This window comes from Bombina bombina, chromosome 4 (assembly GCF_027579735.1).
Source record: "Bombina bombina isolate aBomBom1 chromosome 4, aBomBom1.pri, whole genome shotgun sequence".
Classification (NCBI taxonomy): domain Eukaryota; kingdom Metazoa; phylum Chordata; class Amphibia; order Anura; family Bombinatoridae; genus Bombina; species Bombina bombina.
This window is the reverse complement of record NC_069502.1, coordinates 866831114-866850244: the sequence shown is the minus strand read 5'-3', so window position 1 is coordinate 866850244 and position 19131 is coordinate 866831114. Positions and strand designations below refer to the sequence as shown.

The 19131-nt window shown below is 40.6% G+C and overlaps 1 protein-coding gene across 1 annotated transcript in view; it reads left to right on the top strand.

The window, feature by feature from the left end:
* Positions 1 to 530: 530 nt before the first annotated feature.
* The window catches only part of LOC128658021 (gastrula zinc finger protein XlCGF26.1-like), a 57301-nt gene continuing 38700 nt past the window's right edge, over positions 531 to 19131 (top strand). Inside the window, exons 1-2 of the mRNA XM_053712464.1 lie at positions 531 to 543; positions 843 to 904. Coding sequence (XP_053568439.1) covers positions 531 to 543; positions 843 to 904 — 75 coding nt within the window. The remainder of the gene's footprint in view (positions 544 to 842; positions 905 to 19131) is intronic.

Here is a 19131-nt window from a genome sequence, read left to right as displayed (position 1 = left end):
GGACCCATCCTATGAAAATAAAGGTCTCTTAAAGAATTCTTTGGTGGCTGGAGTTTCTACAAATACTACATTATAGTTAGGACCTGGCAGGTCTGTGACTCCGTGCCCCTTTACTAGGTGTGCTGTTTTCCCTTCAGTTTGGATTTGCTCGTGGTATCTGAGGGACACAGGTTCAGATGAGTGTGCATATATGTTGTGTTTGTGAGATGCAGGATACAGGTGGTGTAAGGGTGTTTGTGTGTGTGAGGTATGTGGATTACAGCTAATGTGCACGAGTTGAGGGTTACAAGTGAGAGTGCATGTATGTTGTGTATGAGGGACATGAATTGCAGGTGATTGTGCACTTTATAGCAATAGTATTATCCCAGGTGAGTGTGCACTTGTGCTGTGTCTGAGGGACGTGGGTTACAGGTAAGTGTACATACAGTATATGTTGTCTGGGGATGCAGGAATACAGGCGAGTGTGTATATATGTTGTCTCTGAGGGATACTGGTTTCAGTTAGCTGTGCATGCATGTTGTGTCTCCAGAATGCAGGTTTCAGGTGAGTGCATATACTGTATGTTGTATCTGAGAAATATGGTTTGCCGGTGAGTGTGCACATACGATGTGACGGTGAGGCACAGATTTACAGGTGGGTGTGCATGTATGTTTGTGTGTGTGTGGTGGGGGGGGTACATGGGATGCAGGTGAGTGTGTACATATGTTTGTGATGTACTTGGGTTACAGATGAGTTTGCACGTATATGGTGTGTGTAACAAGTGAGTGCACATATGTTGTGTCTGAAGGACACGAATTACAGGTGTGTGCACTAATATTCTTTGTGATGTACATGGGTTACAGATGAAGAAACCAGTATCAGTTCGGATGAGTGCACACTTGTGTTTGAGGGATGTGGGTTACAGGTGAGTACGTTTGAATGTTGTGTCTGAGAAATGTGGGTTACAGGTAAGTGTACAAATATATTGTTTAAGGGATACAGGTTACATTTGAGTGCTTGCATGCTTTGTCTGAGGGACAAGAGTTACAGGTGAGTGTATACGTGTATTGTGTGTTAGGTACATGGGTTATAAATGAGGAAACTGATGACATCAGTGTAGTTGTGTGTGCTTTTGTGTTGCCTCTGAGGGACATGTTTTTACAGGTTAGTGCTTTTATGCTTTGTTTGTTTGAGGAACGCAGGTTACAGGTGGGTGGGCACATATGTTGTGTGTAAGTTACAGGTGAGTGGTCACATATATTGTGTTTGAGGTATGTAAGTTACAGGTGAATCTGCACATATATTGTATTTGAGGTTTGTAAGTTACAGGTGAGTGTGCACATATATTGTGTTTGAGGTATGTAAGTTACAGGTGGATCACGAGGATCTAACGAACTGCGCATAGCATCGACTACTCTCAGCAATGCGCATGCAGTAATCTATTATAGGAAATTCAATAACAAAAAAAAATAGTAATGCGCGAAACGGGAGCGCGCTCGTATTGAAAGACCGACAAATAAATATAAATGCATGCGCAGATCATCCGTGAAGCGGATGATGTAGATTGACGGCCACCTAACGGCCAGAATTTCAATAGGCTGCAAAGAAAACGTGACCAGAGATGAAAAATAATAAAAAAAATTACGGGTTGAATTCGGCAAACAAAAAAAATGTGAGTATAAACGGAAAAAACTGAGTTTACAATTAGAATTTAAAAAAATGATGAATGAAACTCGTATTCATTTAGGGGAACAAGTGATATTTGATTGTTAGATAGAGTTAACTTTACCTTCACTTTAAAGGGACTGTAAAGTCATAATTAGACAATTATGATTTAGACAGTCTACAACTTTCCAATTTACTTATATTATTTAATTTGCTTCCTTCTCTTGTTATCCTTTGCTTAAAGGTTTTCTAGGTAATCTCAGGAGCAGCAAAAAAAACCTAGGTTCTAGCTGCTGATTGGGGGATACATATATATACCGACTGTCATTGCCTCACTCATGTGTTCAGTTAGAAACTAGTATTGCATTGCTGTTCCTTCAACAAATAACAAGAGAGTGAAGCAAATTTGATAATATAAGTAAAGTAGAAAGTTGTTTAAATTTGTATGTTCTACCTAAATCATAAAAGAACATTTTTGGGTTTAATACTGTTTTAATATGTTTAAAATGGCTGTAGTGAAGCAATCATACTCAGGGCCGGATTGGCCTACCAGGATACCAGGAGATTTCCTGGTGGGCTGCAGTAGCTGGGACGGGAAACTAAATTTTAAAGGGGTGAATAATGGATGCAATTGGGTTGTAGGGTGCCTATATTAAATCAATTTGGCACTTTTATAGGGCTGCAACTAACGATTATTTTCATAATCGATTAATCGGCTGATTATTTTTTTGATTAATCGACTAATCGGATAAAAAATGTAATTTCTTTCATGTAATTAGCAAGAGTCCATGAGCTAGTGACGTATGGGATATACATTCCTACCAGGAGGGGCAAAGTTTCCCAAACCTCAAAATGCCTATAAATACACCCCTCACCACACCCACAATTCAGTTTTACAAACTTTGCCTCCCATGGAGGTGGTGAAGTAAGTTTGTGCTAGATTCTACGTTGATATGCGCTTCGCAGCAGGCTGGAGCCCGGTTTTCCTCTCACAGTGCAGTGAATGTCAGAGGGATGTGAAGAGAGTATTGCCTATTTGAATTCAATGGTCTTCCTCTAGGGGATCTATTTCATAGGTTCTCTGTTATCGGTCGTAGAGATTCATCTCTTACCTCCCTTTTCAGATCGACGATATACTCTTATATACCATTACCTCTACTGATTCTCGTTTCAGTACTAGTTTGGCTGTCTACTATATGTAGATGAGTGTCTTAGGGTAAGTAAGTCTTATTTTTTATGACACTCTAAGCTATGGTTGGGCACTTTATATGTAAAGTTCTAAATATGTGTGTTTAAACTTATATTTGCCATGATTCAGGATAATCAGTATTCCTTATTTCAGACAGTCGGTTTCATTATTTGGGATAATGCATATGAAATATTTTTTTCTTACCTTAAAAGAATTTTTTCAATTGACTTTTTTTCCCTGTGGGCTGTTAGGCTCGCGGGGGCTGAAAATGCTTCAATTTATTGCGTCATTCTTGACGCTGACTTTTTTGGCGCAAAAATTTTGTCATTTCCGGCGTATGGTTGCGTCATATTTGACGTTCAGACTTTTTTTGCGCCAAAATTGTGGGCGTCGTTTTTTTCGGCGTCACAGGATGTGGCGTCATATTTGGCGCCAAAAAATATGGGCGCTGTACTTGGCGCCAATAATGTGGGCGTCCTTCTTGGCGCCAAAAAATGTGGGCGTCATTCTTGTCTCCACCTTTTTTTCACATTATTTCAGTCTCATTTTTTCATTGCTTCTGGTTGCTAGAGGCTTGTTCATTTGGCATTTTTTCCCATTCCTGAAACTGTCATTTAAGGAATTTGATAATTTTGCTTTATATGTTGTTTTTTCTATTACATATTGCAAGATGTCTCAACATGACCCTGGATCAGAATCTACTTCTGGAAAGACGCTGCCTGATGCTGGTTCTACCAAAGTTAAGTGCATCTGTTGTAAACTTTTGGTAACTGTTCCTCCAGCTGTTGTTTGTGATAACTGTCATGATAAACTTTCTAATGCAGATTGTATTTCCATTAGTAATAATCCATTACCTGTTGTTCTTCCTTCGACATCTAATGTTCAGGATGTCCCTGTTAATGTAAAAGAATTTGTTTCTAAATCTATTAGGAAGGCTATGTCTGTTATTCCTCCTTCCAGTAAGCGTAAATGGTCTTTTAAAACTTCTCATATTTCAGATGAATTTTTAAGTGACCGTCATCATTCTGACTTATCTGTTTCTTATGAGGATCTATCTGGTTCAGAAGATTCTGCCTCAGATATTGACACTGATAAATCTTCATATTTATTTAAGATGGAGTTTATTCGTTCTTTACTTAAAGAAGTGTTAATTGCATTAGATATGGAGGAGTCTAGTCCTCTTGATACTAAATCTACTAAGCGTTTAAATTTGGTTTTCAAACCTCATGTAGTTATTCCTGAAGTTTTTCCAGTTCCTGATGCTATTTCAGAAGTAATTTCTAGGGAATGGAATAGTCTGGGTACTTCATTTACTCCTTCTCAAAGGTTTAGGAAATTGTACCCTGTGCCATCTGATAGATTAGAGTTTTGGGATAAAATCCCTAAAGTTGATGGGGCTATTTCTACTCTTGCTAAACGTACTACTATTCCTACGGCGGATAGTACTTCCTTTAAGGATCCTTTAGACAGGAAGCTTGAATCCTTTCTAAGGAGAGCTTATTTATGTTCAGGTAATCTTCTTAGACCTGCTATTTCTTTGGCTGATGTTGCTGCAGCTTCAACTTTCTGGTTGGAGGCTTTAGCACAACAAGTATCAGACCATAATGCTTATAGCATTGTTAAACTTCTTCAACATGCTAATAACTTTATTTGTGATGCCATTTTTGATATCATTAGAATTGATGTCAGATATATGTCTTTAGCTATCTTAGCTAGAAGAGCTTTATGGCTTAAATCTTGGAATGCAGATATGACTTCTAAGTCAACTTTGCTTTCTCTTTCGTTCCAATTCATCCAGATCACTATCAGTTTCTGAGATTCTCTTTTCTAGACAATCATTACCAGTTTGTTGCCCTTCCGTTTGGCCTAGCAACAGCTCCAAGGATCTTTTCAAAGGTTCTCGGTGCCCTTCTCTCTGTCATCAGAGAACAGGGTATTGCGGTATTTCCTTATTTGGACGATATCTTGGTACTTGCTCAGTCTTTACATTCTGCAGAATCTCATACGAATCAATTTGTGTTGTTTCTTCAAGAACATGGTTGGAGGATCAATTTACCAAAGAGTTCTTTGATTCCTCAGACAAAGGTAACCTTTTTGGGCTTTCAAATAGATTCAGTGTCCATGACTTTGTCTCTAACAGAAAAGAGACGTCTGAAGTTGGTTTCAGCTTGTCGAAACCTTCAGTCTCAGTCATTCCCTTCGGTAGCTTTTTGCATGGAAATTCTAGGTCTCATGACTGCTGCATCGGACGCGATCCCCTTTGTTCGTTTTCACATGAGACCTCTTCAGCTTTGTATGCTGAACCAGTGGTGCAGGGATTATACAAGGATATCACAAATAATATCCTTAAATCCCAATGTTCGATCTTCTCTGACTTGGTCGTTTAATTCAAGGGGCCTCTTTTGTTCGTCCAACCTGGACTGTGATCTCAACAGATGCGAGTCTTTCAGGTTGGGGAGCTGTATGGGGATCTCTGACAGCGCAGGGGGTTTGGGAATCTCAGGAGGCGAGATTACCAATCAACATTTTGGAACTCCGTGCGATTTTCAGAGCTCTTCAGTTCTGGCCTCTTCTGAAGAGAGAATCGTTTATTTGTTTTCAGACGGACAATTTCACAACCGTGGCGTATGTCAATCATCAAGGTGGGACTCACAGTCCTCAAGCTATGAAAGAAGTATCTCGGATAATTGTATGGGCGGAATCCAGCTCCTGTCTAATTTCTGCGGTTCACATCCCAGGTGTAGACAATTGGGAAGCGGATTATCTCAGTCGCCAGACGTTACATCCGGGCGAAAGGTCTCTTCACCCAGAGGTATTTCTTCAGATTGTTCAAATCTGGGGACTTCCAGAAATAGATCTGATGGCCTCTCATCTAAACAAGAAACTTGCCAGGTATCTGTCCAGATCCAGGGATCCTCAGGCGGAAGCAGTGGACGCGTTGTCGCTTCCTTGGAATTATCATCCTGCCTATATCTTTCCGCCTCTAGTTCTTCTTCCAAGAGTAATTTCCAAATTTCTAATGGAACGTTCGTTTGTACTGCTGGTGGCTCCAGCATGGCCTCACAGGTTTTGGTATGCGGATCTCATTCGGATGGCCAGTTGCCAACCTTGGACACTTCTGTTAAGACCAGACCTATCTCAAGGCCCATTTTTCCATCAGGATCTCAAATCATTAAATTTGAAGGTATGGAAATTGAACGCTTGATTCTTAGTCATAGAGGTTTCTCTGACTCAGTAATTAATACTATGTTACAGGCTCGTAAATCTGTGTCTAGGAAGATTTATTATCGAGTCTGGAAGACTTACATTTCTTGGTGTTCTTCTCATAAGTTCTCCTGGCATTCTTTTAGAATTCCTAGAATTTTACAGTTTCTTCAGGATGGTTTGGATAAAGGTTTATCTGCAAGTTCTTTGAAAGGACAAATCTCTGCTCTTTCTGTTCTTTTTCACAGAAAGATTGCTAATCTTCCTGATATTCATTGTTTTGTACAGGCTTTGGATCGTATCAAGCCTGTCATTAAGTCAATCTCTCCTCCTTGGAGTCTTAATTTGGTTCTGAGGGCTTTACAGGCTCCTCCGTTTGAACGTATGCATTCTCTGGATATTAAATTACTTTCTTGGAAAGTTCTGTTCCTTTTGGCCATCTCTTCTGCTAGAAGAGTTTCTGAGTTCTTGTGAATCTCCTTTTCTGATTTTTCATCAGGATAAGGCAGTGTTGCAGACTTCATTTCAATTTTTACCTAAGGTTGTGAATTCTAACAACATTAGCAGAGAAATTGTTGTCCCTTCATTGTGCCCTGATCCTAAGAATTCAAAGGAGAGATCTTTACATTCTTTGTATGTAGTAAGAGCTTTGAAATATTATGTTGAAGCTACTAAAGATTTTAGAAAGACTTCTAGTCTATTTGTTATCTTTTCTGGTTCCAGGAAAGGTCAGAAAGCTTCTGCCATTTCTTTGGCGTCTTGGTTAAAGTCTTTGATTCATCATGCTTATGTGGATTCGGGTAAGTCCCCGCCTCAAAGGATTACTGCTCATTCTACTAGGTCAGTTTCTACTTCCTGGGCTTTTAGGAATGAAGCTTCTGTTGATCAGATTTGCAAAGCAGCAACTTGGTCTTCTTTGCATACTTTTACTAAATTCTACCATTTTGATGTTTTCTCTTCTTCTGAAGCAGTTTTTGGTAGAAAAGTACTTCAGGCAGCTGTTTCAGTTTGATTCTTCTGCTTGTGATTTCAGTTTTTTTCACTTTTGATTTGGGTTGTGGATTATTTTTTCAGCGGAATCGGCTGTCTTTATTTTATCCCTCCCTCTCTAGTGACTCTTGCGTGGAAGTTCCACATCTTGGGTATCTGCTATCCCATATGTCACTAGCTCATGGACTCTTGCTAATTACATGAAAGAAAACATAATTTATGTAAGAACTTACCTAATAAATTCATTTCTTTCATATTAGCGAGAGCCCATGAGACCCACCCTTTTTGTGGTGGTTATGATTTTTTTGTATAAAGCACAATTATTCCAATTCCTTATTTTTGATCCTTTCGCTCCTTTCTTATCACCCCACTTCTTGGCTATTCGTTAAACTGAATTGTGGGTGTGGTGAGGGGTGTATTTATAGGCATTTTGAGGTTTGGGAAACTTTGCCCCTCCTGGTAGGAATGTATATCCCATACGTCACTAGCTCATGGACTCTTGCTAATATGAAAGAAATGGATTTATCAGGTAAGTTCTTACATAAATTATGTTATTTTTTTCCTATATTTAAAATAAAATCCATATACTGAGTGTTATAAATATAAACTTCAGACTAAAACTTTACATTAACACAATTGTTGGTCCAATTTTTTAAGCAGCAGAACAAATTTTTATAATTAAGCAAAACAAAAACAAAACTGTTTGAAAAGAGGTAGAACTACAAAGAGTCAGACTATAACTGTTTATAACATTGTTATTCACTCTTTCTGAAACGTTGCAGTGAAATGCAAAAATGTCAACATGTTTACATGCTCCTGGCTGAGACTGGCTCTCTTTTTTGCAAGCTATTTTGCCTGCAGCAAAGAGGCACTCAGATGGTGTTGAGGTGCCTGAGATGCACAAGTAGGGTTTTTGCCAATTTCACCAAGGTGGGCTATTTATCTTTGTTAGCACTCCACCAATGCAAGGGGCCTCTTAAAGTAACCCAGGTCTTCATTCTGACATTAAAATATCTTGAATATCTATATGCAATGGCAAACAACCAGCTATATGGTTAGGGGGAAAAATATCTAGTCCACACTTAAAATAACAGATATATACTTACAGAGGTTGAATTTGGTAAATATTCCAATTATTTAAAAATATTTAAAAAAAAAAGGCAAAAGGGCTAAAGACTATATATCAGTAACCGGACACAGCTTTACACATTTATCTATAGAGTACATATCATCAGCAATAGCAACTGATCCGCTAAAAATTGTGCAAACAGGTAATAGTGACATAAATTCATATAACAAATGCCATCAATCTATGGCTAAGGGTAAATAACAAGCTCAGGACTATATCATGCAAAGCACAGTCCCAAATCACTTGATTTTATATAAACAATCCAAATTATGACTCCTATTTTATTTCTGGGTTGCACATAAGACAAGAGTAGTTGTAAACTTAAAAAGAAACTTTAAGTGTCCTGAAAAAGGGAAAAGTAAATGTCTGTAAACGTCCTTTAGGCTAAGGGCATAACCATAAAACACAATACCATGTGCAGGAACTCATTGGAGTGAAGCAGCTGGTGCTGTGCACAGACCAACTAATTGCAAACCAACTAATCGATTATTAGATCCGTTGACAACTATTTTCATAATCGATTATTATCGATTATGCCGATTAGTTGTTGCAGCTCTACACATTTATTTAATACAAATTAAAATAATTTGATTCTGAAAAAAAAATCGGGAAAAGAGTATCCCAGTAATCCCATTTGAAAAAAATGGGGCGGGTGCATTCTACCGACTCAGTGGAAAATAGGGCTGGTCTTCATATTTTTCCAGGGCTCTTTAGTCCCAGTCCGGTCTTGATCATACTCGCACCCTGGAGAGCTTCTATAGCTCTAAGATAAGAGCTCAATAATAGAGGATGCCCAGTTTATAGAGGGTTCCACTTTATTCAGTGTTAAAGGGACAGTAACACCTTGCAATTACATTACATTTCTTTTACACTGCTAAAGAATAACCAGCCAAGTCTTAACATATAAAGGCCCTTTTTCTCCAACATTGGTGTGTCCGGTCCACGGCGTCATCCATTACTTGTGGGAATATTCTCTTCCCTAACAGGAAATGTCAAAGAGCACAGCAAAGCTGTCCATATAGCCCCTCCTCAGGCTCCGCCCCCCAGTCATTCTCTTTGCCGCTCTGAACAAGTAGCATCTCCACGGGGATGGTGAAGAGTTTGTGGTGTTTAGTTGTAGTTTTTATTTCTTCTATCAAGAGTTTGTTATTTTAAAATAGTGCTGGCTTGTACTATTTACTCTACAACAGAAAAGTGATGAAGATTTCTGTTTAAGAGGACTATGATTTTAGCACAAGTAACTAAAATCCATTGCTGTTACCACGCAGGACTGTTGAAACCAGAGACCTTCAGTTGGGGGTAACAGTTTGCAGACTCATCTGCTTCAGGTATGACTAGTCTCCTTCTAACAACACAGGCTAATGCTAGATGACCGTCATTTTTCCCCTCAGGGAAAACAATAAGCCATTTTTTTTTAATCTCTGCAAAAAAGATAACAGGCTTCCCCTTTTTGATTTTTATGCTGGTAGACACTATTAGGGGCCAAATCGATTGGTTTTTATTACAATATCATGGCATTTGAAATGTTTTATAAGCTTATATACACTTGGGGACGTTTTTTATTTTATCTGGCTTGTTTTAGACGCCTAAATCTAGTCAGGAAGGCCAATTCACTCTAGTATACTGAGGGAGAAGGCCTAATTTTTGTGCTTCAGCTGCGCAGTTGATTTCAAGGCAGTGCATGCAGTTTCATGTGAGAGGGTCCTGTGGCTCAGAAAGTGACTCCAGAAGGCTTATTTCTGTGGATGGTTGACCCCTAAGGAAGGTAAAAGCTACAGCAATGCTGTAGCAGGGATTGTAGTGTATAAAAACGGTGAAATCCAACAATTAGCTCCGGTTTGCTTGTTTTAAGGGCTAGAGTCTCCATTTTTGCTGTGCAATACTTTCAAAGCATTAAGAAACTGGGGTCCAAATTTCATAAAAATCGGATATTGCCTTCATAGTTGTTTGAACATTCAGAAATAAAGTGTGTCATTTTATTATTTAAAGAGACAGTAACGTTTTTGTTTAAAATCGTTTTTATTGCATTGTTTGCCTGCCTAAATCTGTTTAACATGTCTGTGCCATCAGATAACCTATGTTCTGTGTGTATAGAGACAAATGTGGTTCCCCCTTCGAGTGTTTGTGATAATTGTGCCATAGCGTCCAAACAAAGTAAGGACAGCTCTGTTACATTTCATAATGTTGCCCAAGATGATTCATCTAATGAAGGTAGTGGGGATAGTTCTACATCCTCTCCTTCTGTGTCTACACCAGCTTTGCCCGCGCAGGCGACACCTAGCGCGCCACTACTTATTTCTATGCAACAATTAACAGCAGTAGTGGATAATTCTATAGCAAATCTTTTATCCAAACTGCCAGCATTTCAGAGAAAGCGTGATTGTTCAGTTTTAAATACAGATAAAAAGGATGAACAATTAGACGCTGACGATGCCTTATCTATTTTACCCTCACATTAATCGGAATTGGCTGTGAGGGAAGGGCTGTCTGAGGGAGAAATTTCTGACTCAGGAAAAATTTCTCAACAGGCAGAACCTGATATAGTAGCATTTAAGTTTAAGCTAGAACATCTCCGCGCCTTGCTTAAGGAGGTATTAGCTACTCTGGATGACTGTGATTCTATGGTAGTACCAGAGAAGTTGTGCAAATTGGACAAATTCTTAGAGGTCCCAGTGCACGATGACGCCTTTCCAATACCCAAGAGGGTAGCGGACATAGTGGATAAGGAGTGGGAGAAGCCGGGTATACCCTTTGCCCCACCTCCTATATTTAAGAAAATGTTTCCCATAGTAGACCCTAGAAGAGATGCATGGCAGACGGTCCCGAAGGTTGAGGGAGCTGTTTCAACATTAGCGAAGCGCACAACTATTCCTATAGAGGACAGCTGCGCTTTCAAAGATCCTATGGATAAAAAATTGGAAGGATTGCTTAAAAAGATTTTTGTTCAGCAAGGTTTCATCCTTCAACCAGCTACGTGTATTATTACTGTCTCTTTTGGTTCGAGGAATTAGAAAGGTCGCTCCAGAAAGAGACTTCCTATGAAGAAGTCATGGACAGAATTCACGCACTAAAGTTAGCTAATTCCTTTATATTGGATGCCGCTTTTCAAATAACGAAATTGGCGGCGAAAAACTCAGGTTTTGCTATAGTGGCGCGGAGGGCGCTTTGGCTAAAATCCTGGTCGGCAGATGTGTCGTCCAAGACTAAGTTACTTAATATTCCTTTCAAGGGCAAGACCCTTTTTGGGCCGGAATTGAAGGAAATTATTTCAGACATCACTGGGGGTAAGGGCCATGCCCTCCCACAGGATAGGCCCTTTAAGGCTAAGAACAAGTCTAATTTTCGTTCCTTTCGCAATTTCAGGAACGGACCGGCTAATAACTCCACTGCCGCTAGACAAGAAGGTAACGCGGCCCAGCCCAAACCTGCATGGAAGCCTGTGCAAGGTTGGAACAAGGGTAAACAGACCAAGAAACCTACTTCTGCTACCAACGCTTGTCGAGTTCTTCATTCTATTCCTCAGCCCTCCATAGCTCAGTGCATGGAAGTAATAGGACTAATGGTCGCAGCAATGGATGTGGTTCCTTTTGCTCGAATTCATTTAAGACCATTACAGTTGCGCATGCTCAAACAGTGGAATGGGGACTATACAGACTTTTCTCCCCAAATTCAAGTAGACCAGGTAACCAGGGACTCACTTCTCTGGTGGTTGACCCAGGATCACCTGTCTCAGGGAATGAGTTTCCGCAGACCGGAGTGGGTCATTGTCACGACCGACGCCAGCCTCTTGGGTTGGGGCGCGGTCTGGGACTCTCTGAAAGCTCAGGGTCTATGGTCTCGGGAAGAGTCTCTTCTCCCGATAAACATTTTGGAACTAAGAGCAATATTCAATGCGCTCCTGGCTTGGCCTCAACTAGCGGAAGCCAGGTTCATAAGGTTTCAGTCGGACAACATAACGACTGTTGCGTACATCAATCATCAGGGGGGGAACAAAGAGTTCCCTAGCGATGAAGGAAGTAACCAAGATCATCCAATGGGCGGAGGATCACTCCTGCCATCTATCTGCAATTCACATCCCAGGAGTAGACAACTGGGAGGCGGACTATTTGAGTCGTCAGACTTTCCATCCGGGGGAGTGGGAACTCCACCCGGAGGTCTTTGCTCAGTTAACCCAATTATGGGGCATTCCAGACATGGATCTAATGGCGTCCCGTCAGAACTTCAAGATTTCTTGCTACGGGTCCAGATCCAGGGATCCCAAGGCAACTCTAGTGGATGCATTAGTGGCGCCTTGGTCGTTCAACCTAGCGTATGTGTTTCCACCGTTTCCTCTCCTTCCAAGGCTCATAGCCAGTATCAAACAGGAGAAGGCCTCTGTGATTCTGATAGCTCCTGCGTGGCCACGCAGGACTTGGTAAGCAGACCTGGTGAATATGTCATCGGCTCCACCATGGAAGCTACCTTTGAGACAGGATCTTCTAGTACAAGGTCCATTCGAACATCCAAATCTAGTTTCTCTGCAGCTGACTGCTTGGAAATTGAACGCTTGATTTTATCCAAGCGTGGTTTTCAAATTCTGTGATATATACTCTGGTCCAAGCCAGAAAACCTGTGACTAGAAAGATTTACCATAAAATATGGAAAAAATATATCTGTTGGTGTGAATCCAAGGGATTCTCCTGGAGTAAGATTAAAATTCCAAAGATTCTCTCCTTTCTCCAAGAAGGTTTGGATAAAGGGTTGTCAGCTAGTTCTCTAAAGGGACAGATTTCTGCTTTATCTGTCTTGTTACACAAACGACTGGCTGCTGTGCCAGATGTACAAGCTTTTGTTCAGGCTTTGGTCAGAATCAAGCCTGTTTACAGACCCATGACTACTCCTCCTTGGAGTCTAAATTTAGTTCTTTCAGTTCTTCAAGGGGTTCCGTTTGAACCTTTACATTCCATAGATATTAAGTTACTATCTTGGAAAGTTCTGTTTTTGGTTGCTATTTCTTCTGCTAGAAGAGTTTCTGAATTATCTGCTTTGCAGTGTAATCCACCCTATCTGGTTTTCCATTCAGATAAGGTTGTTTTGCGTACTAAGCCTGGTTTTCTTCCAAAAGTTGTTTCCAACAAGAATATTAACCAGGAAATGGTTGTTCCTTCTCTGTGTCCGAATCCAGTTTCAAAGAAGGAACGTTTGTTACACAATTTAGATGTAGTTCGTGCTTTAAAGTTCTATTTAGAAGCAACAAAAGATTTTAGACAAGCTCATCTTTGTTTGTCGTTTACTCTGGTAAGAGGAGAGGTCAAAAAGCTACTGCTACCTCTCTTTCTTTCTGGCTGAAAAGCATTATCCGATTGGCTTATGAGACTGCCGGACGGCAGCCTCCTGACCGAATCACAGCTCACTCTACTAGGGTTGTGGCTTCCACATGGGCCTACAAGAACGAGGCTTCTGTTGATCAGATATGTAAGGCAGCGACTTGGTCTTCTCTGCACACTTTTGCCAAATTCTACAAATTTGATACTTATGCTTCTTCTGAGGCTATTTTTGGGAGAAAGGTTTTGCAAGCCGTGGTGCCTTCCATTTAGGTAACCTGATTTGCTCCCTCCCTTCATCCGTGTCCTAAAGCTTTGGTATTGGTTCCCACAAGTAATGGATGATGCCGTGGACCGGACACACCAATGTTGGAGAAAACAGAATTTATGCTTACCTGATAAATTCCTTTCTCCAACGGTGTGTCCGGTCCACGGCCCGCCCTGGTTTCCTAATCAGGTTTGATAAAAAATTTTCTTTATACACTACAGTCACCACGGCACCCTATAGTTTCTCCTTTTTTTCTCCTAACCATCGGTCGAATGACTGGGGGGCGGAGCCTGAGGAGGGGCTATATGGACAGCTTTGCTGTGCTCTTTACCATTTCCTGTTAGGGAAGAGAATATTCCCACAAGTAATGGATGACGCCGTGGACCGGACACACCGTTGGAGAAAGTAATTTATCAGGTAAGCATAAATTCTGTTTTTTTTTTAAAGTTATTTTTCTATAGCTAAACGCCACCCATCATTTTCCTTATTTGGAGGAGCGAATCTGGGCTTTAGTTAGCAGACTACTAGGCTAATTAATCACTGTCATAAAACTAGTATAAAATGCATTTATTAACTGTTGTAACCAATTAAGGGACAGGTATGTAGCAGTTAGCTTTGATAAGTCAGCAGATGCAATATTCGAAATTGCTCAATTTTCATATCTAAATTACATGAAAAAGGAGCAAAACAAATAATGAAACTATTTTGCAAAGTTGTTTCATTATGCATAAACAGGCAAATTTGATTATATACTCCAAGCAAGGTATGGAAATGATTCTAAATACAATTTTTTTTTCTTGAACAATGGGGAATATTATTTACAAATCAGCGGTACTGCGATGGGAACCCAGTTTTCACCCAGCTATGCCTACCTATACATGTCAGTATGGGAAGAGGAACGTTTGTATGGGGGGCATGGCTAGGTTGCAATTTTATAGATCTGTTTTTTTTTTTTCATGCAGGTGGTGAAAGTCCACAATCCATTTTTCCTGGGAACTACACTTCTGATCACTAGGAGGAGGCAAATATTTCCCAAACTCAAAAAACCCTTAAATACCACTCGCACCTCACTGGTAACTAGTCTGGTCTTTGCCTCTGTTGGAGGAAGGAGAAGAATGGTGGTGCTACAGATGTTCTTCTGTGAGAGGGGTTCTGATTTGAGGCCCATTTCCCAGAGTGCTACAGTTTGACGGAGGGATGTATTGGGTAGTGGCACAACTTCACCCTATGGGAGTTAGTCCCAAGCCTTCCACAGGTGTCGCAGGGACCTGTCCTTAGCCGCCTCTTGTTAGGTTGTCTGTATGCTCCTGTTCCATTTCCTCTGCTGTTAAGTTACAGCATTGGTTTGGCTATCTACTGGATCTCAGTTTATCTCCAGTAGTTGGGTGCCTGTGGGAAAGCACATTTTTTTTATTTGGGCACTCATTTAGCCTATATTTATTTAGTCTCTATAGTATGTACATTGTTGTACTTATTAGCCTGGGGATAGTATTATTTAAAATTGTATTACTATGGCTCCTTTAAATTGTAAAATTCTTTAAAAATAAAAGTACACTTGTGTTATTAGTGCACGTCAGGTTAGTTCATGTCAGCAGATCGGGTTAGTGTGCATCTGCTGTTCTGGATAGCTCACAATGACATAGATTACAAGTTGTGCGCTAAACCAGGTGCGTAAATAACGCTACAAATTTAGCGGTACCGCACTTTCCATAGTGCTGCCATTACAAGTTACAAAAAAACTTGTGTTGTGCGGTATGGTGTGTTAAGCATCATACCGCACAAAATTATACAAAATAAAAAAAATTAAACCTAATCTTATACCCCTATAAAAACAAAAAAAGCCACCCCAAATAAACCCACCCCCATATCTAACAATAAACTACCAATAGCCCTTAAAAGGGCCTTTTGTAGAGCATTTCCCTGAAAAAAATCATCTCTTTTACATAAAAAAAATACAAATTACCCCCTAACAGTATAAACCCACCACCCACCCACCCACCCAACCCCCCAAAATAAGAGACCTAACTCTAAAATAAACAAAGCTATCTATTGCCCCTAAAGGGGCATTTGTATGGGCATTGCCCTTAAAGGGGCAATTGGCTATTTAGTGCTCATTAAAAACAAAAAAAGCCCTAATATATGGGAAAAAAAACACTAACCCCGTAATAGGTACTCACCATTCCTGAAGTCCGGCGGTGAAGGTCTTCTTCCAGGCGGCTCCATCTTCACCCAGCGTGGACCATCTTCTTTCTTTATCCTGGTGAAGCAGAGCAGGAACGGCGGCAGCGCAGACATCTAGCGTGGAGGATCCTCTTCATGTGATCGTCTGCCGCACACTGAAGATTGAACGCAAGGTACCAGTTTGATATTAGGGTATCTGGCATTCCTATTGGCTGAAATATTCAAATTAGCCAATAGGATGAAAACTGCTTTAATCCTATTGGTTATTTTGGGGTTAGCGTTAGGTTTTTTTTTTTCTTTTTTTAATGGGCACTAAAGAGCTGATTGTCCTTTTAAGGGCAATGTCCATACAAATGGCCCTTTGGGGCCAATGGGTAGCTTAGGATTTTTTTAGAGTTAGGTCTTTTTTATTTTGGTGGTTGGGTGGGTGAGAGGCTTTACTGTTAGGGGGTAATTTGTATTTCTTTCTAATGACACGGTGAGTCCACGGATCATCAGTAATTACTATTGGGAATATCACTCCTGGCCAGCAGGAGGAGAGCAAAGAGCACCACAGCAAAGCTGTTAAGTATCACTTCCCTTCCCACAAAGTCCAGTCATTCTCTTTGCCTGCGTTGCAAGGTGGTAAAGTTTAGGTGTCTGATAGAAATTTCTTCAATCAAGATTATATTATTTTTGCTCTGATCTTTCCTGGGGTCTAGCTGTAGTCCACGCCAGTCTCTTCAGTTTAGCAGTGGTCGCTTTTAAGCAATTGGGAACTTGTGGGGTATAATCACCACTGCGCCTCTCAAACAGTTGTTGCTGTCCTATCTTGAAAGCCTGAGTAAGATTATTCAGTCTTTCTTTTTTCCCCACAGGTCCATGTGAGGGAGGATACCCTCTCAAACCAGGTAAGCTGTCCTTCTGCCGGGCAGTTCTAAATTCAGGTAAGTGCCAAGTTTAATTTTCTTGGGTCAGGAAAATATGGCACTTCAACAGTTAAATCTGTATGGGACGTTAAATACAAGTAATCCTATTAAGGGTTAATAGGATCATTGTAGGCCAGGGGTGTCCAAACTTTGCTCTCCAGAGGTTTTGGAACTACATTTCCGATGATGCTCAGCCAGCATTTTATCTAGCTGAGCATCATGGGAAATGTAGTTCCAAAACCTCTGGAGAGCAAAGTTTGGACATCCCTGTTGTAGGCAGATTATGCAGGCACTGGGGAAGAGAGGAGCATGTATTTGAGGGTCTCAGTTTTTTTTTTTTCCTCCGGTTTTGTTCCGGACATGGTGGAAGAATAAGTAGTGTATTTTACAGTGTGCAATACTCTCAGTGGCTCTACTCTAGAGTTAATGGCGGCCGGGAAGTTACAGCGCTTAAAGGGACAGTCAAGTCCCAAAAAACTTTCATGATTTAAATAGGGAATGTAATTTTTTTACTTTTTTCACCAATTTTGCTTTGTTCTCTTAGTATTCTTAGTTGAAAGCTAAATCTAGGAGGTTCATATGCTAATTTCTTAGATCTTGAAGGCTGCCTCTAATCTGAATGCATTTTCACCACTAGAGGGCATTAGTTCATGTGTTTCATATTGATAACATTGAGCTCATGCACGTGAAGTTACCCTGGAGTCAGCACTGATTGGCTAAAAGGCAAGTCTGTCAAAAGAACTGAAATAAGGGGGCAGTTTGCAGAAGCATAGATACAAGGTAATCACAGAGGTAAAAAGTGTATTTCTATAACAGTGTTGGTTATGCAAAACTGGGGAATGGGTAATAAAGGGGTTATCTATCTATTTAAACAACAAAAAATCTGGTGTTGACTGTCCCTTTAAGAAATGCCCACGATTAAGGAGGCAGGCTTCTTCTGAGGCGGCAAGATAGTTTTTGCGTGCCTTTCTGGAGTCACTTCCTGAGGTTTTGTTGCGGCTCTGCTGTATCAGAAAAGTCTGAGGAGCGATCGCTTAGTAGCCTGTTTGAGCAGCTCTGGATCAAGACCGGATCACTTGCAGCTCTTGATAGCGGCAACCAGAAGGACAGGTAGGCACCTCAGCAAAATTGCTGAGGTGTAGAGGCTGTCTGAGGTTCTAGAGATCTGCTGCTCTGTTGCTGATTAATAAAAATTTAATTAAAAATTTAAAGTGACAGTAACGTTTTTTTGCCAATAATATTTCAAAGTTAAATAATAGTAGTTTTATTTTTTGTTTGGTTATTGGGTAAAGATGGACCAATAGGCCTTACAAAATGTTATATGTAGCCTGTGTTTTGATTCCCAGGTGGAACCACCAATCCCTTTTTGTTCCTCATTTATTGAAAGAACATTGCATTACTGGGATAGACTTTTTGATTCTTAGCCATCATTAGCTAAGACGGATGCTGTTCAGGGGTCTCCTGTTCAAGATATGCCACAGCTTTCTCCTCAAACCTTGTCGTCCTACTCATGCAGTGCCCTGCGTTTCCTCTCACACTTCGGTTGGAGTTACTTTGCAAGACATTGCTACCCAAATATCCTCTGTGGTAACTGATGCGCTGTATGCTTTTCCCATGCTGCAGGGAAAGCGTCAAAAAGGAAATGTAAAGAATCCGTGAGTAAGGTTTCTTACACAGTCGTGGCTATTCCGAGTGCTTCCTCACAGAAGTTTGAGGAGGAAGATACCTCGGTAGCATCTGAGGGTGAAATCTCAGACTCAGACAGTGTAATTCCTTCTTCTGATGCTGAAGTTGTATCCTTCAGGTTTAAGCTGGAACACCTCTGTTTGTTACTTAAGGAGGTTTTGGCTACCTTGGACGACTCCGACATGACTGTCGTAGTCAATCCTAAGAAGTCTAGTAAGCTGAACAAGTACTTTGATGTACCCTCCACAGTGGAGGTTTTCCCTGTACCAGACCGTGCTACAGAGATTATTGCACGGGAATGGGAGAGACCTGGTATTCCTTTTCTCTTGTAAGGTGTATCCAGTCCACGGATTCATCCTTTACTTGTGGGATATTCTCCTTCCCTACAGGAAGTGGCAAAGAGAGCACACAGCAGAGCTGTCCATATAGCTCCCCCTCCAGCTCCACCCCCCAGTCATTCTCTTTGCCGGCTCTAAGCAATAGGGTCTCTCTCGGGAGGGTAAAGTGAATGTGGTGTTAGATTTTGTAGTTTTTTGTTCTACAAGCAAAAGTTTGTTATTGTAAATGGTACCGGTTTGTACTATTTACTCTCTTGCAGAAAAGAGATGAAGATTTCTGCAGGGAGGAAA